Below are 26862 nucleotides of genomic sequence, written 5' to 3'. Positions count from 1 at the left end.
ATGCAGTGTGGATAAGACAGGCGTGATGTGGTCATATTTTCTAGTTCTAGTAAGGACTCTTGCTGCGGCATTTTGAACTAACTGGAGCTTGTTTATGCACTTATTGGAACATCCAGACAGTAAGGCATTACAATAATCCAACCTGGAGGTAACGAAAGCATGGACTAGTTTTTCTGCATCATGCAATGACATTAAATTTCTTATCTTTGCAATATTTCTGAGATGAAAGAAAGCTATCCGGGTGATGTTATCAATGTGAGTTTCGAATGAAAGACTGGGGTCAATAATCACTCCGAGGTCTTTTACTGCTGCACGTGAAGAAACAGAAAGGCCATCCAGAGTTACTGTGTAATCAGAAAACTTACTTCTAGCTGTATGTGGTCCTAGCACAAGTACTTCAGTCTTGTTAGAGTTAAGCAGAAGGAAATTTATAAGCATCCAGTGTCTAATGTCCTTAACACATTCCTCAATTTTATTAATCTGGTGTCTCTCATCAGGTTTTGCAGAGACATACAACTGTGTGTCATCAGCATAACAGTGGAAACTAATACAATGTTTACGAATAATATCGCCCAGACGTAACATATATAGAGAAAAAAGCAGTGGACCCAAGACAGAACCTTGTGGAACACCAAACTTTACCTCGGTATGTCTAGAAATATCACCATTTATATCGACATACTGATAACGATCCGTTAGATAAGACCTGAGCCAGGAGAGGGCCATTCCCTTAACTCCCACAACATTTTCTAGTCTATCCAGAAGAATGGAATGATCAATGGTATCAAATGCTGCACTAAGGTCAAGCAACACAAGTAGCGAGACACAGCCCTGATCAGACGCCAACAGTAGGTCGTTTACTACTTTAACCAGTGCTGTCTCTGTGCTATGATGAGGTCTAAATCCTGACTGATACATTTCATGGATGTTATTCCTATGTAAATATGAGCATAACTGCTGTGCCACAGCTTTTTCAAGGACCTTGGAGATAAAGGGGAGGTTTGATATTGGCCGATAATTGGACAGCTGACAGGGATCAAGGTCAGGTTTTTTAATCAGGGGTTTGATAACTGCTAGTTTAAAGGATTTGGGTACATAGCCAATCGTAAGAGAAGAATTTATTATTTTTAGAAGCGGTTCAATTACTCCAGGCATTATCTGTTTGAATAGATGTGTCGGTAAGGGATCTAGTACGCAAGTTGAGGCTTTTGATGTAGAGATTAATGAAAGTAATTCAGTTTCTTTTAGGGGAGTAAAACATTCTAACTGATGATCTGATACAGTTATATTGTTAACTACAAGGTCACTTTCATTGTCTAACCTTAAATTAGTAGTTTGAATTTTTTGTCGGATATTCTCAATTTTGTCATTAAAAAAATTCATGAAGTCGTTGCTACTACATACTGCAGGTGTGCATGTGTTGATAGTGGACTTATTCCTGGTTAATTTTGCTACAGTATTAAATAGGAATCTAGGATTATTTTTGTTATCTTCTATTAGGGAGGAGAAATATGTTGATCTCGCAGCACTAAGAGCTTTTCTATACTTCAGGAAGCTCTCCTTCCAAGCTAATTTGAACACTACCAATTTTGTTTGACGCCATTTACGTTCCAATTTTCGAGTGGTCTGTTTTAATGTGCGAGTGTCATCATTATACCAGGGTGCTAATTTTTTGTCTCTGACCATTTTCCTTTTTAGAGGAGCTACATTATCTAAAGTATGGCGGAATGTTGACTCTAAGCATTCAGTTGCCTGATCAAGTTCTGCAGGGGCTGACAGTGACCCAATCAAAGTTGACAGCTCTGGGAGATCATTTATAAAGCTCTGTGCAGTAGTTGACGTGAAAGTACGTTTAATACAGTAGCGTGGTGAGGTGCATATATTATTACTCAGACATATTTTGAATGAGATGAGACAATGATCTGAGATAACTTCAGACTGTGGAAGTATGACTATATTGTCTACATTTAATCTGAATGTTAGTATTAGATTAAGGGTGTGACCACCATTATGGGTCGGTCCTATGACATTCTGCTTAATCCCGACTGAATCTAAGATGGACACAAACGCTGTTTTTAAAGGGTCTTCTGGGTTATCGAAGTGAATATTAAAATCTCCGACAACTAAAGCTTTGTCTAAGGAAATAACCAAATCTGAGATAAAATCTGCAAATTCAGAAAGAAACTCAGAATATGGCCCCGGGGGCCTGTAAATAATAAGCAATGGAATTAACTGGGTAGACTTATTTTTCGAGGCTACATACATTATATGAGTATGAAGAACTTCGAATGTATTAAATTTATAACCAGGTTTGTGTGTTACACCTAGATAATCGTTATAAATAACCGCGACGCCTCCTCCTCTGCCAGTTAGACGAGGCTGGTGTATATAACTGTATCCAGGAGGACTCGCTTCATTTAATGCTATATATTCATTTGGCTTAATCCATGTTTCTGTTAAACACAGTACATTAAACTCCTGATCAGTAATGAGTTCATTAACCATTAGCGCTTTAGATGTAAGAGATCTAATATTTAATAGCCCCACCTTTAGATCAAAGGTGCTGGCAGCAGCTGTACAGTCAGTCTGATCTAATTTTATATTGATTAGGTTACTGGAACAAACTCTCTGAAAATTTCTACCTTTTTGTTGAGCTCGGGGAACAGACACAGTCTCGATGTAGTGGGCCCTGAGTGACGACTCTGTGCAGCTAGCAGACAGTCGGTTTAGCCTGTTCGTCTGCTCCCTGGCCTTGGCTCTGGATTGTCAGAAATTAACTAGGCCTGTTCTGAGACTATGACCTATGCTGCAGGAAATGAGAGCAGCACCTTCCCGAGTGGGATGGATACCGTCCCGCCCTAACAGGCCAGCAGTGCCCTCAAAATTAGCCCAATTATCTATAAAGCCCACACTGTTTTCAGAGCACCACCTGGACAGCCAGCAGTTCAGCGACCATAACCTGCTGTAAGCTACATCGCCACGCCGCATTGGGATGGGGCCAGAGCATACTACAGCATCGGACATCGCCTTCGCTAATTTAAACACCTCTACAAAGTTACTCTTAGTAACCTCAGACTGACAAAGGCGTATATCATTAGCTCCTGCATGGATAACTATCTTTGAGAACCTGTGCTTGCCTAGGACCCTAAGATTACCTGCTATGTCCGGCGCCCTGGCTCCCGGTATACACCTGACTAAAGCTGCTGGTGCCCCTAAAGGCTGAGCTAATTTCACGTGCCGTATGATAGAGTCCCCTATAACCAGAGCTCTTTCAGGTTTCTCAGTGGGTGCATCACTAAGGAGAGCAAACCTGTTCGACACGTGACGCGGAGAGGAGTGGTGCTCCCGTGGGCGAGCCTCAGCGGTAGCTTTGGCTCTACACTTATACCGCCGAGCCGTCACCCATTCGCCCCGCTGTAAGGGCTCTAATGCCGGAGTTGGGGGATTGCTAACTCCACCTAGGGCGTCCAGACTTTCCCTAACAGAAACTACACTGTTCTCACGCTCACTAACCTGCTCTAAAGCCTGGACACGCGCTTCTAGCACTGTAATCTTCTCCGTCAGAGAGCTAACTAATCTGCACTTATCACAAGTAAAGCTAATAGAGCTATCGCTAGTGACGGAGGAAGAATGACTAAACATCCTGCACTCAGCACACTGAACAGGCTGAAGATGTGCCATGATGAAAAGATTCACGTACCTTAAATGAAGATCTGTTGATATTAAAGCAGATCAGATGGCCTCCGCTTGTGGACTTTACACAGGAGGAGAGAAAAAGAAAGCTTCCGGTCTCGGCGTTCTTCCAAAAAAAGAAAGAGAAAAAAATGGGAAAAAAAACGGAAAAAGGAAAGCGAAAGTGAAAAGTACAAAAATGAAAGCGACAGTATAATAATCAGATTATCAAATTATTTCAATGATAAATGTTTTGAATTGGACTTTTAATATTAGAATCAGGTGGCACGGTGGTGTAGTGGTTAGCGCTGTCGCCTCACAGCAAGTAGGTCCGGGTTCGAGCCCCATGGCCAGCGAGGGCCTTTCTGTGCGGAGTTTGCATGTTCTCCTCGTGTCCGCGTGGGTTTCCTCCGGGTGCTCCGGTTTCCCCCACAGTCCAAAGACATGCAGGTTAGGTTAACTGGTGACTCTAAATTGACCGTAGGTGTGAATGCGAGTGTGAATGGTTGTCTGTGTCTATGTGTCAGCCCTGTGATGACCTGGTGATTTGTCCAGGGTGTACCCCGCCTTTCGCCCGTAGTCAGCTGGGATAGGCTCCAGCTTGCCTGCGACCCTGTAGACCAGGATAAAGCGGCTAGAGATAATGAGATGAGATGGTTCCATGTTTTCAAGCTACCTTAACAGCACTGAATACTTGAGTGCTACTGTAGAGATATATTATACACTGCCATTCATAATTAAATCTAGATCTTCCGAACTTTAATGTATCATGGTGAAGAAAAAACTGCGATTACCTGGCAACAAAACAGTGGCCGGTGAGCAAAAAAGTAAAGCCCTTAAAGCTATGTGTACACACACACGTGTGTGTATATATGTGTACACACACGCGGGCGTATATATGTGTACACACGCACATATCTGTGTACACACATGCACGTGTATATATGTGTACACGCACGTGCGCGTATATACATGTACACACACGCGACCGTATATATGTGTACACGTGCGTGCATATATATGTGTACACGCGCGTATATATGAATATACAGTGTGTATATATGTGTACATATATACACTGTATATTCACTGTATATTCATTCGTTTGTATATATCTATATTCACTCTATATTCATTCGTGTGTATATATGTGTACACACACGTGTGCGTACACATATATACACACGCGTATGCGTACACATATATACACATGCGTGTGCGTACACATATATACACAAACGCGTGTGCGTACAAATATATACACACAAATGCGTGTGCGTACACATATATACACACAAACGCGTGTGCGTACACATATATACACACAAACGCGTGTGCGTACACATATATACACACAAACACGTGTGCATACACATATATACACACACGTGTGTGCGTACACATATATACACACACGTGTGTGCGTACACATATATACACGCGTGTGCGTACACCAGGGATGGGCAACTGGCGGCCCGCGGGCCGCATGCAGCCCGCCTCCTTACTCAGTGCGGCCCGTAGATCATTTATTAATTATCAGGGAAAAAAATAACTGCGGCCTTTTTTTTTTACAGTTGTAATTACACTGTTGACCGATAGAGGGCGCTTCCTATGCAAACAATATCGGGCCCTGGGCCTTACCCCCTTCAGCGAGGAAGAGAGACGAGAGAGTGCAAAAAAAAAAGACAACTCTCTCAAGAAAACCATAGCTTTCAGTCAAGATGGGAAGTAGATTATCTCTTCATAGAATTCAAAGGCAAACCCATGTGTCTGGTTTGCTTAGAAACCATAGCAGTCATGAAAGATTTCAACTTAAATCGCCACTACCACACCTTGCACAAAGTTAAATATGAGAAGTACACTGGAGCTGCAAGGGCCGCTGTCGTAGCCGACCTCAAATCAAAAGTAAACCAACAACAGAACCACAACTACACAGGAATCAGCACTCAAAGCCTCTTATGCTGTTTCACTTGAGCGTGCCAAAGCAAAGAAGCCATTGTCAGATGAGGAAATTGTCAAGGTGTGCGCGATGAAAATGGCCAAAGCTTTTGGTGACGATAAGATGGTTAAACACTTTGAAACGGTCTCTTTGTCCTGACGCACAGTGACGCGCAGAATTTTTGACATTCACGATCATGTCGAAATTAAGCTGAGAAAAGTCATGCATGACTGCAAGTACTTCTCCTTGGCTTTGGATGATGTGATGGATGTTAGCCAGCTACTGATTTTTACGAGAACTATTGACAGTTCATTTGAAGTGCACAAGGAGCTATTAAAATTGGTTTCTCTGCATGATATGACTAAGGGCACCGTTGACAGTGTTGCAAGTGGATATGGTGGCTTTGACAAGCTGTCAACTGTTGTTATGGATGGCGCGCCCGCGATGCAGGGAAGACACAGAGGTTTCGCAGGGCTCCTCCGACAGAGCAGGGTAAACTGCCCTATACTGCACTGTATCATACATCAGGTGAGTAGCCTCATATTAACTGTGAGATGTAGGCCTGAGTTTGACATGGCAGGACAAAAATATTTTTTTAACATGCCATGCATTTTATCTCTCCAGGAAGCCCTCTGCGCGAAGACACTGAACTTTAGCCACGTTATGGATTTAGTGACCAAAGTAACAAATCTCATCAGAGGGGGGAACAGGTCCCTTTGTCACAGGAGGTTCATTGCCTTTTTGGATGAAGTGGACGCTGCGTATGGGGATTTACAAATGCACGCTGAGATCAGATGGATGAGTCGAGGGAAGTGTCTGGAGCGTTTTTTTGCGCTGCGCTCTGAACTACCAGTGTTCTTGGAGAACAGTGTTAGTGGTGATACAAGCACCTACTGCAGAAAACTCAAAGACACGCAGTTTATTTGCGACATGGCCTTTCGGACAGACATCACCTCGCATCTCAAACACCTTAACACACACTTGCAGGGAAGAGACCAAACTGTTTGCGATCTGTATGCACACACAACCGCATTCCAGTGTAAACTCGACCTATTCATAGAAGGATTTTCTTCCCATCGTCCAAATTTGGCACACTTTCCCGCTTGTGAGGAGATGCGAAAAAATAACCCCAGGTGCGAGAAACTAAGAAGTATAGGACCAACATCGAAAAATTGCAGGAGCAGTTTAATGATCGTTTCCAAGATTTTAATGTGATGAAACCACGAATTACGCTATTCACGGACCCCGTCTCTGCTGCTGTCAGCAAGCAACCATCAGAACTGCAGCTCAAACTCTGCGAGTTGCAGTCAGATCCGTATTTTCAAGCAAAGCGCAATGAGAGGGGAATTTCATTTAGGAGACTGCTACCAGAGGCACGTTTTCCACTCCTCAGAGATTTTGCTGTCAGTGGCCAGCATGTTTGGGAGCACTTACATTTGTGAGAGCAGCTTTTCAACAATGAAGCACATTAAGTCAAAAGAGAGGAACAGATTCACGGATGATACTCTTTTTCATTTGATGAGGATTGGATGCACAAAGTTTGACATTGATATCCAGTCTATTGTGCGCCTATCTCATTGAGTTGCACTTAATGTTGGGCCGCTGTTTTTTTAGTTTTGTGCCTCATTGAATGTGAGCCCTTTGCACTTTGTTTCTTTTAAAATAAACTTGTGTTTGTCGTTTAACAAGACGAGCATTATGTTAAAAATGCATTTCAGTGTGGAAAATATTAAATAAATGTATGTTGGTTCAATAAACATACAGACATAAGAATATACAAATATTTTGTTCTTATTTAAAATTCTCTCATATCTGATTAGTTGAAGTGCGCAGTCATGTGGCCCTCTGATGGTGGTGATGAAAAATTGTGGCCCTCTTTATCATGCAAGTTGCCCATCCCTGGTGTACACATGTATACACGCATGTGCATACACATACATACACACGCGTGTGCGTACACATATACATGGGTGCAAGTATAAAATTTTCAAAAACCTTAAAAGTCTGATGTGCATGGCACAGCCACGCAGGGGGGGTTACAAAGGGGGGTGAGCCCCCCTTAGGGCTCGAAAAAAAAATTTAATTACAAGTTAAAATGGTTGTCTGTCATGCAATCTCATGCAAACATTTATAATATTAATAGTTATATGATTTGCATATTCACATCAAATGTTTAAGACATTTCATCAATTCATCTGAAATAATATTTCAAGTACAAGGCTTGATATTTCAAAACATCTAGCAACTACTAATTTAAATATTGAAACAACCATTTTTAATATGCTTTTGCTGTGATACCTTTTTTACAATATACAGTTAGGTCCATATATATTTGGACACTGACACAAATTTTGTTTTTTTACCTGTTTACTGAAACATATTCAAGTTATAGTTATATAATGGACATGGACATAAAGTCCAGACTTTATGACTGAGGGTATCCACATTAAAATTGGATGAAGGGTTTAGGAGTTTCAGCTCCTTAACATGTGCCACCCTGCTTTTAAAGGGACCAAAAGTAATTGGACAATTGACTCAAAGGCTATTTCATGGGCAGGTGTGGGAAATTCCTTCGTTATGTCATTCTCAATTAAGCAGATAAAAGGCCTGGAGTTGATTTGAGGTGTGGTGCTTGCATTTGGAAGATTTTGCTGTGAAGAAAACATGTGGTCAAAGGAGCTCTCCATGCAGGTGAAACAAGCCATCCTTAAGCTGCGAAAACAGAAAAAACCCATCCGAGAAATTGCTACAATATTAGGAGTGGCAAAATCTACAGTTTGGTACATCCTGAGAAAGAAAGAAAGCACTGGTGAACTCATCAATGCAAAAAGACCTGGACACTCACAGAAGACAACAGTAGTGGATGATCGCAGAATAATTTCCATGGTGAAGAGAAACCCCTTCACAACAGCCAACCAAGTGAACAACACTCTCCAGGAGGTAGGCGTATCAATATCCAAATCTACCATAAAGAGAAGACTGCATGAAAGTAAATACAGAGGGTTCACTGCACGGTGCAAGCCACTCATAAGCCTCAAGAATAAAAAGGCTAGATTGGACTTTGCTAAAAAACATCCAAAAAAGCCAGCACAGTTCTGGAAGAACATTCTTTGGACAGATCAACCTCTACCAGAATGATGGAAAGAAAAAAGTATGGCGAAGGCGTGGTACAGCTCATGATCCAAAGTATACCACATCATCTGTAAAACACAGCGGAGGCAGTGTGATGGCTTGGGCATGCATGGCTGCCAGTGGCATTGGGTCACTAGTGTTTATTGATGATGTGACACAGGACAGAAGCAGCCGGATGAATTCTGAGGTATTCAGAGACATACTGTGTGCTCAAATCCAGCCAAACTGATTGGCTGGCGTTTCATAATACAGATGGACAATGACCCAAAACATAAAGCCAAAGCAACCCAGGAGTTTATTAAAGCAAAGAAGTGGAATATTCTTGAATGGCTAAGTCAGTCACCTGATCTCAACCCAATTGAGCATGCATTTCACTTGTTAAAGACTGAAAACCGCTGCAGTAAAGGCCTGGCAGAGCATTAAAAAGGAGGAAACACAGCGTCTGGTGATGTCCATGAGTTCAAGACTTCAGGCAGTCATTGCCAACAAAGGGTTTTCAACCAAGTATTAGAAATGAACATTTTATTTACAATTATTTAATTTGTCCAATTACTTTTGACCCCCTGAAATGAAGGGATTGTGTTTAAAAAAATGCTTTAGTTCCTCACATTTTTATGCAATCATTTTGTTTCAACTGCATCTGAATTGTTTTGTTCACAATTCATTGTGGTAATGTACAGAACCAAAATTAGAAAAATGTTGCCTCTGTCCAAATATTTATGGACCTAACTGTATACACAGCTTGAGTTAAAATAAGGGGCCACATGTCTTGATGTCCTCAGAAACTCCTGGATTTTAGCAAATAACAAGATTCAGCTTTTTCCATATACAAAAATATCTATATTTTATAATCCATTACTGACTACAAATGAGTTTTCAACCTAACAACCACATTAGAAAAGATGATAAAAAAGCTAACAAACTTATTTCAAGCCCTACCTTGATAGTCTTTGAACAGCAGTCACAATATGCAACTCCCGGGACATCCGGTTTTCTCAGCCATATTCCCCATTTGTCACCGTTTTTGTCACACTCGCTTTAACCATTCCCATCTCCATTTATTTCTAGACGTCTTTTCTAATTCTTTTGTATTGGAGCCTTCCGATAAAAACTTCATTTTGACATATTTTGATCAGCAACCAGAGGCAAAGCACGTGGATCTGTCGCAAGGGAGGGAAGCGAAATAAGGCTTATTATAAAAGCTGAAGTTTCATTGGACGGCAGTTAACAGTGAGCCAATCAAAATCACTGTTCTAACTTGCACCAAAAGAAACGGCAACTCATAGGAATAGCTGTGTTGATTTGGTCGAACAACGTGCTACGTGCGTGAAACATGATATCACACATGTACAACACCGTGAAACAACGGACTAGTCAGGACCGCTCATCGGTGAGCGGTGTATAAATTGAATGAGGTTTGTGGTGAAGACGAGATGAAAAGATTTGTCTCGTGCAGAGACTGTACCGCGGTAACCCGGTAATACGCTGAGAGTGAGACAGTGAGAGGGCCACCCCTATACCCCCCCCCAAAAAAAAAATCTCAACGGATTTACACGATTTGGAAAAATGACTTTTTCAGAACCGAAAAAAACGGAGCTTCCGGCACATGCTGGAAAACTTGCACCCATGCATGCATACATACATACACACGCGTGTGCATACACATATGTGACGCCTCACCGAATCCAGGGACACATGTCGGCCAAAACGAATCCGAGATAATCACAAAAGAAGCATTTTTTTTTCGAAATTTGTGATTGTTTTTTTTCCATCATGTGCAAGTTGAGATCTTGAAGAATGCAATCAGTATTTCAGATAATAGATTGTTTTGTTGGAAAAGCATACATTTTTTGTTGCAAATTGTCTCGTTTTTGTCAGGACTGTAGCCTGCTGGGGGGTGTGGGTAAATTACCATATGGGCCATTCACATGATGATTTAAGTCTTTTGTTTTTTTCGTGAATCAGCTGTATGATACGAGCTGAGCTCGTGGCTACTTAAGCTGCATACAGGCATGTAATTTCACTACGGAATGAGCAAGCTAAACAGAGCGCAGAGGAGCTGAAACACCGGGAAGCAAACAGACACACGGTTTTTACATCGGAGATGGCCATTTCTAGCAAAAAAACCCAACCAAAAGGAAGCTAGGATTACATTCCATCGGAGGCATTGGTGTGTGCAAGGCGCCGTTTCTCTTTCTGATGGGGTAAGTTTATTAATCTAAGGCTGTGTGGTTATTTTTGCATGTAACGGAGAGTGTTGTGGTTTGGTTAAGCCTAGGTCACAACCGGACGTACGATTTTTTTGGCCGTGTGATTTTTGGCGTTTCCCAAATCGCTGCGTTTTTTTTTTTTTTTTCATGGACAAAGACGCGCGTTGGCCATAAGTTTGTCTTGCAACCTGAAAAAAACGTAAGCGCCCGCAGAGTTTGTTTGACATAAAGAACCTCTGCGGCCGGCCTGTGGCTCGAAAATTAGCACATCACACGCGCGCTCTCGTGCGTTTCACACGCGCCCTCCGTGCGTTTCTTGCGTTTTTTGCATGTAGACCGGCCGTAGGAGCACGTACGGCCGGTTGTGACCGAGGCTTTACATGAAACTAGCGTTGTGTTAGTTGTGTCATCATCGTGCTATCTTTCTTACGGTGTGAGTAAATATTCAACCACAAAACGTTAAAGTATACTTTAGGACTTATTTTTGTACTTCATAATTGTTTTGGGCATACTTTACATGGAAGGAAAATTGACGTGGTGATCTTTGTTTACATGAAAGTAGTATCGTGCTAGCTCATAGGGGGTAGAGCTTTCCTTAATATCATGCAAATGAGCACCATTATGTGCCCGCCCTACACCCAGAGTAGCTGAGATGGAAAACTTTGAGGGCGATTTTCTCCCTTTTCTGTTTTAAGAGGTATACACTTTCAAAAGGCCACACATTCTTCAAATATTGTCAGATCTCCACATGGAAGGCATCATTGGAAAGCTTAGAAACTGTACTTTCTGAATCTGTCAATAACTCAAAATGCCCCCGGGCGGACATGTGTCCCTGGATTCTGGATTTAGGCACATATATACACACGCGTGTGCGTACACATATATACACACGCATGTGCATACACATATATACACACGTGTGTCAGTGTTGTTTTTGCCAGCCATTTTTGATTTCGTTTTAGTCTTAGTCTTTTGGACAAAATGCTGATTAGTTTTAGTCACATTTTAGTCAATTCCATCCTTGATAGTTTTGGTCTAGTTTTAGTCGATGAAAACTAAAAGGGTTTTAGACATTCATTTTAGTCGAAAAAATAATTACTATAAAACATTAAATTAGGCCAATACAGAGATAGGAAATTGTAATCGAGGTTGACAGGTTATGCATTACATACTCTCAAAACAGTGTCTCAAAACAAACTTGTTTCACTTGAACGTAAAAAGTATGTCAAATATTTGGGTTTAATAATCGATGACAATCTTTCTTGGAAGCCTCATATTGATTTTATTTGCAACAAAATAAGCAAGGTTTTCGGCTGTGGCAGCGGGGGCGTGGTCAAGCATCGGTCTGTGACAGGAGGGCGGAGTCAGGGAAGGTAAGTGGCAGAATCACTTCACCTGTCGTTAATTAATGTTTGTGTGTCTTCCCAGTGACCGCGCCCTATTTAAGGAGAGAGAGCGAGAGCAGAGGGGGCTCTCTCCTCAACCAGATGACTAATGTGTGTGCGTGTGTCTGGGTGTGTGCGAGAGTGTTCGTATAGGCTGAAAAGCTGAATAAAAGCCAGTTTTGTGAACTCAGTTCTGTCCTGCCTTCCTTCTGTGCTCCACCCACCTACACAAACTGTCACATCGGCCTTTTGGCCAAGCTTAGACATTTTATTCCACTACATACCCTTATGACATTATATCGCTCTCTGATTCAACCTTATTTAACATATGGTCTTAATTCTTGGGGACAAGTTTGTAAAACTCATATAAATAAAGTATTAATCCTACAAAAATGAGCTTTAAGATTAATCCATTTTGTTGATAATAGAGAAAGTGCCCTTCCATTGTTTTCCAAAACCAATATTTTACCAGTAAATCTTTTCTATGAATGTATTTCTAAATTAATGTATGACGTTGTTAATCAAAGTGCACCCTCAAACATTTGTAAATTATTTTCTTCTATTTCTAGTATCCATTCTTATAACACTAGGTCATCTTACTCCAAGAACTTATATACTCAGTATTCTCCTACAAATCTACGAAAGAACTCATTTTCCCGTGTTGGTGTTAGGGTATGGAACCAAATTCCAACTTCTATAAGATCTTCTTCTAAATTGTCATTCAAGAAAAAAGTCAGACACCACCTTTTTTCTGATTTAAGTAGACATGGATATGATGTTGACATCTCCAAACTCTTTCTTTCTACATAACTTTATTTCTATATATAATTAAGAGATTTATTTATTTATCTATCTTAGTTTTAACTTTAAATATTATTGAATACCATGCATGAATTATTATTATCAGCATGACAAGTATACCTCTCTCTCTATATATATTTTTTCAATGTTATTGAATGATATATTACTGTACCTTTATATTGAATAACAAGTATCGTCTCCTCTTTTTCTTTTTGTTACCAAATAGTTGTTAATTTGTCAAGTATGTTTTATTATCTTTTTCATACATATTTAAGTATTATATTAATTCATATAAAAAAAATTTTTCTTTGTAAACATGAGTCTGCCTTGATTAGTAGTGCGCTATTTGCAGACTCGTGTAGTCTATTATATGTTTATATGTAATTGAAATAAAAGATTGATTGATTGATTGATTGATTGATTGATTGATTGATTGAAGTGTGTATGCTTTCTACATAAATGCTGTCTAGTGTGTATGCTCTCTATATAAACGCTGTTTAGTGCGCATGCTCTCTACATAAGGCCATCCTTAAAAAAAATCCGTTTCCTGTCCACCGGGTGAGCAAAAAAAATTTCAGTCGGGAGGGAGGGATTTTTTTTTTAATATATGGATGGATAAGAAATCGCAATGCTGTGTTTGCTTTTTCTTTCAGTACTTTTTTATTACAAAAGCAGACACATTTAATAAAATATGACGGTTTAATCAACTGAAACTTGTAATAAGTTAGCATTTTAAATGCTGACTGCAACATTTGCAAAACTTTTACAAAGGTACTTAAAATGTCCGACACACGGACTTTTTGTAGTTCTAAATCGACCGTTAGGCCTAGTTCGGATAAAATTACACTATTAAAATGATCACTGAATGATTTGTTTTTCTGAATCTTTACTATTTTGTTGTTCGCTAGAATACCATTTTGCAAGTTCACACTTAAGCAAATGTTTGAAAACTCCGGATCTCCTTCCTTCATGGTGGCTGCCATTTTTTTGTGCCGCACGGCGCATGCGCAGAACTGATTCAATTCTATATTCTGCGCAGAATACAGGGCTTTCCACAAGCGCCGGCTGCCGGCCATACAGCCGACTACACAATTAAGTCCAGCCGGCTACTTTAATGACTATTATTTTTGTAGCCCACAGGCTCTAAATATTAATTTTCGATTTTAATAAAATTAAATGTTTATCTAACGGACTGACAATAATGTCAAACTGAACCGCACTCATTTAAGTTGTGATTCGCGCTGTTTGTACCGATAATGACCACAAATTCCCTGCAGACTTCGTTGATCAAGGGACAGTAACTCATCCGCGGCCCCGACATGCGGTGTGTGCGGGTGCACTCGGCGGAGGCAGTAGTGTGTTGGAAGCGACATCGGAGGGGACAGAAGTAGAGATAACGCTTATTTTGTCTCCGGTAAACCAGTCTTCTCTCGTTCAATTACATGCTGGCATCAAAAGACACCATTGGTTGTAAATGAAACCAAACTGAGTCACTGGAGTGTATTTTCATACACAAATGGAGAAATGTTCGCTGAGTGTTTAATTGTGAAACCACCACTGCAGACCGTTGTCGTTGTTAATTCATAGCATGCTCAGTTGCGTGAATGTGTCATGCACTGAAAATAAGAGATTTACAAGCCAGGAACGTCTCATGATGCAATACGCAAGAAAAGAAAGAAGATTTACTGCCATTTTACTTTGTATTTGAGTAAAGTGAATAAATAAATGGTCTGTGGAAAATACATTTAATCCTGGGAACTGCGTGCACAGGAGTTTATTTTGTGTTTACTCCCCCCGGCTGGCTACTTATTTGTCATGGCTGGCTAGTGGAAAGCCCTGGAAATGCGTAAATGTCAAGTTCGATTATAGATTTACGAAACCGAAAAAAATGTCGAAAAAACGGCGTTAAACAAAAAATTTCAACTGCACAAACGGCACTCACCCGGCCGGTGGACCGGAAACAGAACATTTTTTAATAATGGCCTAAACACTGTCTAGTGCAGACATCCCAATTCTCCCGGAAGTTCCGGGAGTCTCCCGCATATTGATAGTGGCTCCCTGATGCCCGCAAATTGGATAATATCTCCCGGAATCTAGAGCAAGCGAGCAAGAGCGTGCACGCGAAACATTAATGTCTGCATCGCGCATATGACGGAGTGCGCGAGGGAGAGTGAGAGAGACTGCGTGTGTGCCTGTTCATGTAGTGCATGCTAGACAAAAAGCATCCCGATTGTTTTACAGACATCCAAACTCATTTCAGGGAGGTGTCGTGACACCCCCCCGCTGATGAGGAAAAAGTCATGCGTCACAACACCTCCCTGAAATGAGTTTCTGCAGGCTGGGATGTCTGCTAGTGTGCATGCTCCATTGTTCACAGACTCATGTTTCTGCCTCCGTTTAACATGTCGCAATGTGCTTATAGAGCACAAACATGTCATGATGAACACACAACTAGAAGATAACCAAGCTGTCCGTTAATGTAAATATGATGGCTAAACGTTAACGTTAGAGTAGCCAGGTGTGCTGCTGCTCATTTAGACATATTAAGGCACAGCAACAGGTCTGAAAAGCTAGATTATTGTACACATATATATAAACGTGTGTGTGTGTGTGTGTACACATATATACACACACGTGTGTGTGTGTGTGTGTGTGTGTACTAGGGGTCAACCGATAATCGGCCTGGCCGATATATCGGGCCAATATTCTGCATTTTTAGGGTTATCGGTATCGGCCATAATTTCCACCGATATGCCGATAACATGCCTTTTTGCAGCCATTTCGTTCCTAACGCGACTGTCACTGCACGTCCTTTCCTGCACTCGCCTCTCTGAGTTCAAGAACACGGTCCTGCCCAGCACAACATCTGATTTGTTTGGCACAAGAGATATAGCCAATCGACACGTGTAGCTAAACGCTGTGAACTGTTTCAAGGTGGCCATACGGGCACTCGGGCAGAAGCGGCACAAGGGATACAGCCAATCAACACGCGTAGCTAAACGCTGTGAACTGTTTCAAGGCAGCCATATGGGCACTCGGGCAGAAGCAGATCCCACTTCAAGGTAAGGACACGCTACTTTTGCCGCAATAAGTCACAAACACACAAGTTGCAAAAGCACAACATCATTATATGTTTACATTCTTCATCTACTACTCGTTAAAATTGTCCATTTGCATCTGTGTAGCCAGGCAAACTTAGCTTACGGAAGGAAGCACTTGAATTAGCCTACAACCAACTAGTCTCGCTGAAACCACATGTAATGTTGTCCATAGTAAGCAGTCCCCAGCATAACGTAGGCTGCAGTCATTTTTAAATCCCCGTCTGGAAACGTTGTGAATGTGTCAATAGTTCTACTCGAACAGTAGAATGACAGCCATACAGAGAGGTGGTCAAGGGAAGACGAAATAAAACGTAGTGTTTGTGTTCTGTAGGCTAGCGCAAGCCTACTGGCTATTTGTTATGGCGATGAGTAAACTTCATGACGTGACTCGTGCTCAAAAAGCGCATTGCACTTGTATATGTTAGGTAACTTTATAAAGCGCTATTTGAACGTTTAAACACGCCAGGTGTGATATGGTGCTAGTAGGCTATGTAATACTGTAGGGAGTTTCTCAGGACGCTTGTTGTGGGCTCAGTAATTAATTGTGTCGTGGATGCACACTTGCTTGGATAAACGGTAATGAACAAAATACATCAATTAAACTCTTGACTTAAATGTTCTTATGCTACTTCACATTGCGCTGTAATGTACTCCACTAGTATTTATAATTCTTGCGCAAGTGATTCTCCTCGCTAGCGCTTCTGATTCGGAAAGCAATATACTCTTAAAGGAGCAGAGCCGCGGCCGTACCCTCACTCCGACTTCCGTTCTCTGAACAGACTCTTAAAGGAGCAGCCGCTCCTTTTAACCAGAGCTTTTAACACTCCGTTCTCACTTTCTCTATCCTGGCCGTTCTCATCTACATTATAATGTAGATGGTTACTTGTTAAGTTGTTACATAATAGGGAGTGATAGCCTACTTTATGTTTGATTTTACTTTTTAAAAAATGCTGCAGGCAGCTCCCTACACTTGATTTGTTATTTAAAAACTACTTGAAGTTGGTAAGTCTTTCTTAGTTCTTAGTGTAAAAGAATCCAGAGTGTATTTTCATGTATTTTCCACTGAAAATGGTGAGCTGTAATATCGTAGGGAGTGATTTATTTTTTTATTGGTGAATATTTATTTTATTATTATTTTATTTCTCATTTTATTCTAACTAATGTTTGACTTTATTGTACAAATGCTGCTGACATCTCCCTGCACAAAATTTCATGTTCAATTTTACAATTAAACATACATTTCATGGATATGAAGGTCTGTGTCAGTGTGTGCTATGTTTAATTTCATGTGAATTATAATGTTTACATTTATCGGTTGCACATATCGGTTATCGGCATCCCAATTCCATAATAATCGGTATCGGCCCTGAAAAAAACATATCGGTCGATCCCTAGTGTGTACACATATACAGTGGGGCAAAAAATTATTTAGTCAGCCACCAATTGTGCAAGTTCTCCCACTTAAAAAGATGAGAGAGGCCTGTAATTTTCATCATAGGTACACTTCAACTATGAGAGACAGAATGGGAGGAAAGAATCCAGGAAATCACACTGTAGGATTTTTAAAGAATTAATTGGTAAATTCCTCGGTAAAATAAGTATTTGGTCACCTACAAACAAGCAAGATTTCTGGCTCTCACAGAACTGTAACAACTTCTTTAAGAGGCTCCTCTGTCCTCCACTCGTTACCTGTATTAATGGTACCTGTTTGAACTCGTTATCAGTATAAAAGACACCTGTCCACAACTTCAAACAGTCACACTCCAAACTCCACTATGGCCAAGACCAAAGAGCTGTCAAAGGACACCAGAAACAAAATTGTAGACCTGCACCAGGCTGGGAAGACTGAATCTGCAATAGGTAAGCAGCTTGGTGTGAAGAAATCAACTGTGGGAGCAATTATTAGAAAATGGAAGACATACAAGACCACTGATAATCTCCCTCAATCTGGGGCTCCATGCAAGATCTCACCCCGTGGGGTCAAAATGATCACAAGAACGGTGAGCAAAAATCCCAGAACCACACGGGGGGACCTAGTGAATGATCTGCAGAGAGCTGGGACCAAAGTAACAAAGGCTACCATCAGTAACACACTACGCTGCCAGGGACTCAAATCCTGCAGTGCCAGACGTGTCCCCCTGCTTAAGCCAGTACATGTCCAGGCCCGTCTGAAGTTTGCTAGAGAGCATTTGGATGATCCAGAAGAGGATTGGGAGAATGTCATATGTCAGATGAAACCAAAATAGAACTTTTTGATAAAAACTCAACTTGTCGTGTTTGGAGGAGAAAGTTGCATCCAAAGAACACCATACCTACTGTGAAGCATGGGGGTGGAAACATCATGCTTTGGGGCTGTTTTTCTGCAAAGGGACCAGGACGACTGATCCGTGTAAAGGAAAGAATGAATGGGGCCATGTATCGTGAGATTTTGAGTGAAAACCTCCTTCCATCAGCAAGGGCATTGAAGATGAAACGTGGCTGGGTCTTTCAGCATGACAATGATCCCAAACACACCGCCCGAGCAACGGAGGAGTGGCTTCGTAAGAAGCAATTCAAGGTCCTGGAGTGGCCTAGCCAGTCTCCAGATCTCAACCCCATAGAAAATCTTTGGAGGGAGTTGAAAGTCCGTGTTGCCCAGCGACAGCCCCAAAAGCTCTAAAGGAAATCTGCATGGAGGAATGGGCCAAAATACCAGCAACAGTGTGTGAAAACCTTGTGAAGACTTACAGAAAACGTGTGACCTCTGTCATTGCCAACAAAGGGTATATAACAAAGTATTGAGATGAACTTTTGTTATTGACCAAATACTTATTTTCCACCATAATTTGCAAATAAATTCTTTAAAAATCAGACAATGTGATTTTCTGGATTTTTTTTCTCATTTTGTCTCTCATAGTTGAGGTATACCTATGATGAAAATTACAGGCCTCTTTCATCTTTTTAAGAGAACTTGCACAATTGGTGACTGACTAAATACTTTTTTGCCCCACTGTATATACACACGTGTGCGTGCACACATATTTTTTTTCTCCATGCTCTCACGGAAGGCAGTCGCATTTCTCTGCTCTCCTCTCCTCTCCCTTATTTTCCCTGCTTGTGCTCCTTTGTTTTGTCTCGTCTCATCTGTCTATACTTTTGAGAGACTCTCTCCGCACTGCTCTCTCAACTAAAAATCATGGAATTGATAAACTGGTCTCCTAACGAAATTGACACAGTTTTCTCGATGAGAAGCCTGGGTTCGGGGGAACCCACCTGTCCTGCCGGAACGTTTGCAGCTGGCTACACGATGGATGCGTGGGAGCGGTGGCAGGTTGTGTGCCTGGCGGTTCTTTCTGTGGAGGACATTGAAGACATCTACCTATTCGGAACCATGATTACAGGACTTTTGCTGATTGGATTAGGCATTGCCCTGGTTTATCGAGGAAATCAGGAAACGGTGACAGCTGTTCAAAGCCCCATAAAGCTGCCCGACATGATTGAAGCGGTGGGCAGACCTGTCGGCACTCAGACTGTGGCTATTCAGAACTTGAACCGCAACATGGATAACATCATGGAGAAGCTTTTGGCTTTGCAAAGGAAATGGATTGATTCGGAGACCAGAATGGACAGACAGAGTGGTCGTGTAAAAAAAATGCGTCTACTCGCCCCAAGACCAAACAATCCCAATCTTATCTGCTTTCGGCTCCCTCAGACAGCAATGGCCTCGGCCAAGGCCGTTGCTGGGACAACATCTCCCCCTGAAGGTCACTGCTGTGAGACACTCTCGTATTCCTCCACCCTCTTCCCGCGGTCGCCGCTACCCCCAGTGTGACAAGCGGGTGCGTGACCAGCGCCATCATGGCTGCAGGAGCGGACGGCTGCTTGCTTGCACTGGGTTCCCTCTACCTCCTCCCCTCCCCCCCACCCCGATCGCCCCCCCACCCCTCAAGTCCCGAGTTTTCATGTTGTAAAGTGTACTTGTGTTATTTTGTGCTTACGGTATGTGCTGAGGTTTTTTTTAATGTTCCCACACTGTACTCCTTACAGGAACATAGTGTGGGGGTTGCTTTTTTTCTCCTCCCCCTCCTCATGTTACTCTGTATTTTTTCTTTTCATCCCTGTCTTCCTGTCCTGTCTACTCCCCCTCTGTCAATTGTGTGTATGTAAGGACAGGTTGATGGTCAATTTCACTGGTACTTCTGACTCGTGATAATAAAGGGTTCATTCATTCATTCATTCATATACACACGTGTGTGTGTGTGTGTGTGTGTGTGTGTGTGTGTGTGTGTGTACACATATACACACACACACACGTGTGTGTACACATATATACACACACGTGTGTGTGTGTACATATCAGGGCTCGAAATTCATATATTTTTTCACCAGCCAGCCAGACTAGTTACCTTCCAAAGTAACTAGCCAAACAGAAAATCAACTCGCCAAAATTTGTTCATGTGTGAATTTTACTTCTGTCAAAAATAACACAAAAGAGAGTAGTTACCATTGTTCATGACTAATGTGCATTTATTTCAAGACCCAAGTATTTTGATACTGTTTTTTTGCACACTTTACAAATTGGCATTTGCTGTTCCACGTCCTCCTCGCGATATCCAGAAAAATGCCAGATGACTGACCCCTTACTAGTTCTTTTAGGAACCAATTCGTCCTCTTACATTTTTAATTTGTCGCTGAAATTGACAGAGCTTACACGGTAGCCTATGCAACACCAGCGAAAGGGTGGACCGATGTCATATTGAACCCTATGGGATGTCACTTAAGCTCATATGTGAGTCAAGGCAGGTGAGCGAATACTTTTGGCAATATAGTGTATATACACGAAGTCGTCTCTCCTCTGCTCTGCACATTTTACTGTGGACTCGTAAAGCCAAGGGTGAGCCAAGGGTTGTTGCTAAAACCCGAGATGGAACAGGACATATTATCACTCGGGCAGTGACCTCCCTGCGGTTGGTGCTAAAAACGGTGACGTCCCATCCCAGATTTTAGTAATTGCCTGAGCCGAGCAGTAATGGCAGAATAGTCTGGAGAAAATGGAGAATGAGTGGACCAGGCGTCTGATTTCTCCACTGGATATGCTTGCTTCAGCAGCAATATCTTGTCCTTATGTGGAAGAAGTGAATGAACGGAGAACTGAACAAACAACTGAAAGTCAGATTGTTTCAAAACAATCAGCCACAAGGTCGGCCTTCAAGAAGCCAGGACAGACGGGTAAGCTATGACTCTTATTTGATATAAAACACCACCACTTGTTTACCTGCATTTAGATTAATGCATGTAACTTATATTGTGTATTTAAGTTACTGGTATAAGATGATTTAATTTGCTTCAGAATGTGATTGTCTCAGTTCATCTGATTATTTAATTAACCTTTTACATTTTATCAGTGAAAATGCATGCATGTACAACCCCGATTCCAAAAAAGTTGGGACAAAGTACAAATTGTAAGTAAAAATGGAATGCAATGATGTGGAAGTTTCAAAATTCCATATTTTATTCAGAATAGAACATAGATGACATATCAAATGTTTAAACTGAGAAAATTTATCATTTAAAGAGAAAAATTAGGTGATTTTAAATTTCATGACAACAACACATCTCAAAAAAGTTGGGACAAGGCCATGTTTACCACTGTGAGACATCCCCTTTTCTCTTTACAACAGCCTGTAAACGTTTGGGGACTGAGGAGACAAGTTGCTCAAGTTTAGGGATAGGAATGTTAACCCATTCTTGTCTAATGTAGGATTCTAGTTGCTCAACTGTCTTAGGTCTTTTTTGTCGTATCTTCCGTTTTATGATGTGCCAAATGTTTTCTATGGGTGAAAGATCTGGACTGAAGGCTGGCCAGTTCAGTACCCGGACCCTTCTTCTACGCAGCCATGATGCTGTAATTGATGCAGTATGTGGTTTGGCATTGTCATGTTGGAAAATGCAAGGTCTTCCCTGAAAGAGACGTCGTCTGGATGGGAGCATATGTTGCTCTAGAACCTGGATATACCTTTCAGCATTGATGGCGTCTTTCCAGATGTGTAAGCTGCCCATGCCACATGCACTAATGCAACCCCATACCATCAGAGATGCAGGCTTCTGAACCGAGCACTGATAACAACTTGGGTCGTCCTTCTCCTCTTTAGTCCGAATGACACGGCGTCCCTGATTTCCATAAAGAACTTCAAATTTTGATTCGTCTGACCACAGAACAGTTTTCCACTTTGCCACAGTCCATTTTAAATGAGCCTTGGCCCAGAGAAGACATCTGCGCTTCTGGATCATGTTTAGATACAGCTTCTTCTTTGAACTATAGAGTTTTAGCTGGCAATGACAGATGGCACGGTGAATTGTGTTCACAGATAATGTTCTCTGGAAATATTCCTGAGCCCATTTTGTGATTTCCAATACAGAAGCATGCCTGTATGTGATGCAGTGCCGTCTAAGGGCCCGAAGATCACGGGCACCCAGTATGGTTTTCCGGCCTTGACCCTTACGCACAGAGATTCTTCCAGATTCTCTGAATCTTTTGATGATATTATGCACTGTAGATGATGATATGTTCAAACTCTTTGCAATTTTACACTGTCAAACTCCTTTCTGATATTGCTCCACTATTTGTCGGCGCAGAATTAGGGGGATTGGTGATCCTCTTCCCATCTTTACTTCTGAGAGCTGCCGCCAATCCAAGATGCTCTTTTTATACCCAGTCATGTTAATGACCTATTGACAATTGACCTAACGAGTTGCAATTTGGTCCTCCAGCTGTTCCTTTTTTGTACCTTTAACTTTTCCAGCCTCTTATTGCCCCTGTCCCAACTTTTTTGAGATGTGTTGCTGTCATGAAATTTCAAATGAGCCAATATTTGGCATGAAATTTCAAAATGTCTCACTTTCGACATTTGATATGTTGTCTATGTTCTATTGTGAATACAATATCAGTTTTTGAGATTTGTAAATTATTGCATTCCATTTTTATTTACAATTTGTACTTTGTCCCAACTTTTTTGGAATCGGGGTTGTACATGTATGTTGCATAAGTTATAACACCTATCCTGTTTTAATGAGAGTCAACCCACAATCAATGAAGTCAAATCAGTCTTAGTTGAGCAAGTCGGTAACAGTATTTCTTACCTTCACCATATAAATGTCATATAAATAAAAAATACATTTTTTTATTTATATGACATTTATATGGTGAAGGTAAGAAATACTGTTACCGTCTATAGCTGTCAAAAGCCTCGGCCTTAAAACCGGTTCCTGCTGTGAGGTCACGCACTCAGGGCTGGCTGGCTCAGCAGGGCAGCTCGAATGCCAACTTTGTGGTCGATTTTAACTCTCAAGAATATATATTTTTTTTAATTCCCATTTATGCAGCATACAAGAGTCAAGGATGGAGATACTATCCGCTCAGAAATTTATTTAAAAATAAAGGTTCTGTGCATCTCCTTTAAACACAGAGCAAGATGCAGAAAAGCATAGTTGTTTTCCTAAGCCATGTCCTTCATTATGTTAGCCTCACAGCTGATGCACTCGCATGGCTTCAGCATTGAATCATGGTACAATCTGGCAGCATGGCACAGCTGGTGTCCAAACAATATGGAATGGATTGGAGATAGCAGCAGAAAGCCAGTGTGGACCTCTCATCTCTTCGGCAAACTTGCGGTCAGAACATAAATGCTAAGCACATGTTTTACACATTTAAATCCATATGACAGTAATCCTGATGACAGTAAGGTGTGACATTGGAGGATGGAGGGCAGCAGTCTTAACACTCACCCAGTACAAACAACACATCTTTAAAGGCAATATATGTAATTTTGTTGAAACCAGCAAGAGTAAGCTAGATTTTGAAAGTATCCAACAGAAAAATCCCACCACTTAACTTCAGGGTTCCCTCCAAAGCCACACCTCCAAAACACATGAACGCGCACTGCCTGATTACTGCTGAAGGATGAGTCCCTGAGAGAAAGAGACAGTGGAGGGAGGGGAAGCATAGCATGTCACTGTCATATGCAACTCCCTCATGTCTCATTCACATGTAAGAAAGCACCTCAATTATCATAAAGGATGTAAACAATGAACATGGCTATTATTAGTACTCAGAGCTGTCGACTAGCCCACCAGCTTTAGCAATATGTCTGCAATATATCTGCCTAGCACTGTAGAAGACTTTGGCAACAAGTGCACAGGCAAAATGTGCACAAGTAGGCCAGTAGATAGGCCATTCAATCATTTCATTCATTCAGAAAGAAAAAGAAAGAAAGCACAACTTTATTCATCACACATTTGTGAAATTTCCTCTCTGCATTTAACCCATCTGAAGCAGTGAACACACATGTGAGCAATGAGCACACACACACACCCAGAGCAGTGGGCAGCCATGCTAACAGCACCTGGGGAGCAGTTGGGAGTTAGGTGCCTCGCTCAAGGGCACCTCAGCCCAAGGCCGTCCCATATTAACCTAACCTGCATGTCTTTGGATTGTGGGGGAAACCAGAGCACCTGGAGGAAACCCACGCAGACACGGGGAGAACATGCAAACTCCACACAGAAAGGCCCTTGCCAGCCGCTGGGTTCTAACCCAGAACCTTCTTGCTATGAGGCGACCGTGCTAACCACTACACCACCGTGCCGCCCTCTCTGACCAGCTAAAATGATTGGACAGGCTTTTTAAGAGCCGTGCAACTGCCACAGATGTTGGATTTTTTTTTTCTTGTTACTGTCAGAGCATTTGATTTATTCATGGCTTTCAGGACATAAAGAGAATTTCAAGAAATATAATGAAAAATGCTTCTAAAATAAATTACCTACCCTGCCTTTAATGATGCTTCATTTTACACATGCCCCTTTTACACAGCCTGTTCAATCTTACACCATTATTCTGCTTCATGTTCTGTATAAAACATCTGAATATGGAACAGAGGGTTGGAGTTGCTCTGCCTCTCAGCCGGAATGATTGGTAGGAACAGAGCCGGAATTGCAGTCTGTGTAAAAGAGAAAGCCGGTACTTCGGTAAGGGGGTGTGACATTGACATTTTTGATTGATAGATAGATAGATAGATAGATAGATAGATAGATAGATAGATAGATAGATAGATAGATAGATAGATAGATATAAAATTACATGCAAGTAGGACAATATACTTTTTTGTACAATCTTTTATTAGGATGCAGTGCTGCAGCACAGCAACCTATGGGCTCCCCTAGGGGAGCCCATAGGTTGCAGTGCAAAGCACTGCAACTATTGTTCTTCTACGTATTTCTTCTTATTATTATTATTATTCCTACGCAAATTTCGATTTCGATTAACTCAATAACCGTACGTCGCACACAGACAAACAATATATCAAAACGTGCGGCTCGATCGGACTCGCTATGCTATTACTTTTCTCTACAGAATACGATTTTTTCGCGACATAGTCGCGAAAAAATCGTCCAAAAAAACCCCATTCATTTCTATGGAATTAATTGAAAAAAAAGCACTTTTTCAACGTTTTTCAAACGTCCGCTGCTCTGGCATGCTTTCACCTAGAGACGTGATTCAAACTCTAAAACGTAGGAAAACTTCTCCTCTGTGGATCTGGCATTCAACTTTTCTGCTAGGTTCTACACTTTCGGATCAGTCCCGGGTCAAACGCCATGTGGGTTCTGGGAGAAAATCCGGCTTTTGAATGGGTGTCTATTGCGTTACACACCAGTGGACCTCGTTAAGCTCAGAGTGGAGAGAGGTTAAAAAAAAAGGTCAAACTTTCTCGCTTAAACTCTGTTTTCAGCCACAAATTTCACTCTACAGACATGATTTTCTCAAAAGTAGTAGGAAAACTTGTCCTGATTCACACAATGTGTCTACCTAAACGATAGGATTTACGGTTTTTGAATGACAAGCGTCAAACTGAGGACAGTGCAGCTGACAGGCTTCATTGACATCCATTATAAACGTGATAGAAAAGTCACTCGTTTTTAAATCGCTCTAGTGTCGTTATTTTTAAGACTACAAACAAAAAAATACATAATTTTATTCAGGAGACCCTTCTAGCGCTCACTGTGAAAGAATTTTGTGAATAGCTGCTTCCGTTGTCGAGTTATTTGTCATTGTTCGAGGCCTGGTCCATAGCAATTTACAGCAGACACCTGATAAAATCTTGTGTGTGTGTCTTAACCTGCTCAGGCCTGTCACCATGCTTACTGGCTTCAGTAAGCGAGCACAGAGGGGAGGGGGGCGGCTGTCTCAAGCACACACATAAATCATGGCATTGTAGCTTCATAGCAGGTCACACAACCGTACGTCGCACACAGACAAACAATATATCAAAACGTGCGGCTCGATCGGACTCGCTATGCTATTACTTTCCTCTACAGAATACGATTTTTTCGCGACGTAGTCGCGAAAAAATCGTCCAAAAAAACCCCATTCATTTCTATGGAATTAATTGGAAAAAAAGCACTTTTTCAACGTTTTTAAATCGCTCTAGTGTCGTTATTTTTAAGACTACAAACAAAAAAATACATCATTTTATTCAGGAGACCCTTCTAGCGCTCACTGTGAAAGAATTTTGTGAATAGCTGCTTCTGTTGTCGAGTTATTTGTCATTGTTCGAGGCCTACTCCTTAGCAAAACAGCAGACACCTGACAT

General features: G+C 41.4%; 2 protein-coding genes across 3 annotated transcripts in view; both read right to left on the bottom strand.

The window, feature by feature from the left end:
• creb3l2 (cAMP responsive element binding protein 3-like 2) overlaps window positions 1–26862 on the bottom strand; it is a 110765-nt gene that overhangs the window by 74375 nt on the left and 9528 nt on the right. The gene's annotated exons all lie outside the window — the stretch shown is intronic.
• On the bottom strand, window positions 1492–25163 carry LOC132869548 (uncharacterized). The gene is made up of 2 exons (XM_060902767.1): window positions 25040–25163; window positions 1492–3799 (listed from the first exon to the last, which is right to left on the bottom strand). Exon 2 carries the CDS (start codon window positions 3679–3681, stop codon window positions 2767–2769), a length of 915 nt encoding a protein of 304 aa, XP_060758750.1. The 5' UTR covers window positions 3682–3799; window positions 25040–25163; the 3' UTR covers window positions 1492–2766.

The sequence above is a fragment of the Neoarius graeffei genome, chromosome 21, assembly GCF_027579695.1.
Source record: "Neoarius graeffei isolate fNeoGra1 chromosome 21, fNeoGra1.pri, whole genome shotgun sequence".
NCBI classification, from domain to species: Eukaryota; Metazoa; Chordata; class Actinopteri; order Siluriformes; family Ariidae; genus Neoarius; species Neoarius graeffei.
The sequence above is the reverse complement of the archived record's forward strand: the minus strand, read 5'-3'. Positions and strand labels throughout refer to the sequence as shown.

Excerpts from the sequence above, each read along its gene's own strand:
- LOC132869548 (XM_060902767.1), bottom strand. The coding sequence starts at position 3,681 with ATGGCACATCTTCAGCCTGTTCAGTGTGCTGAGTGCAGGATGTTTAGT.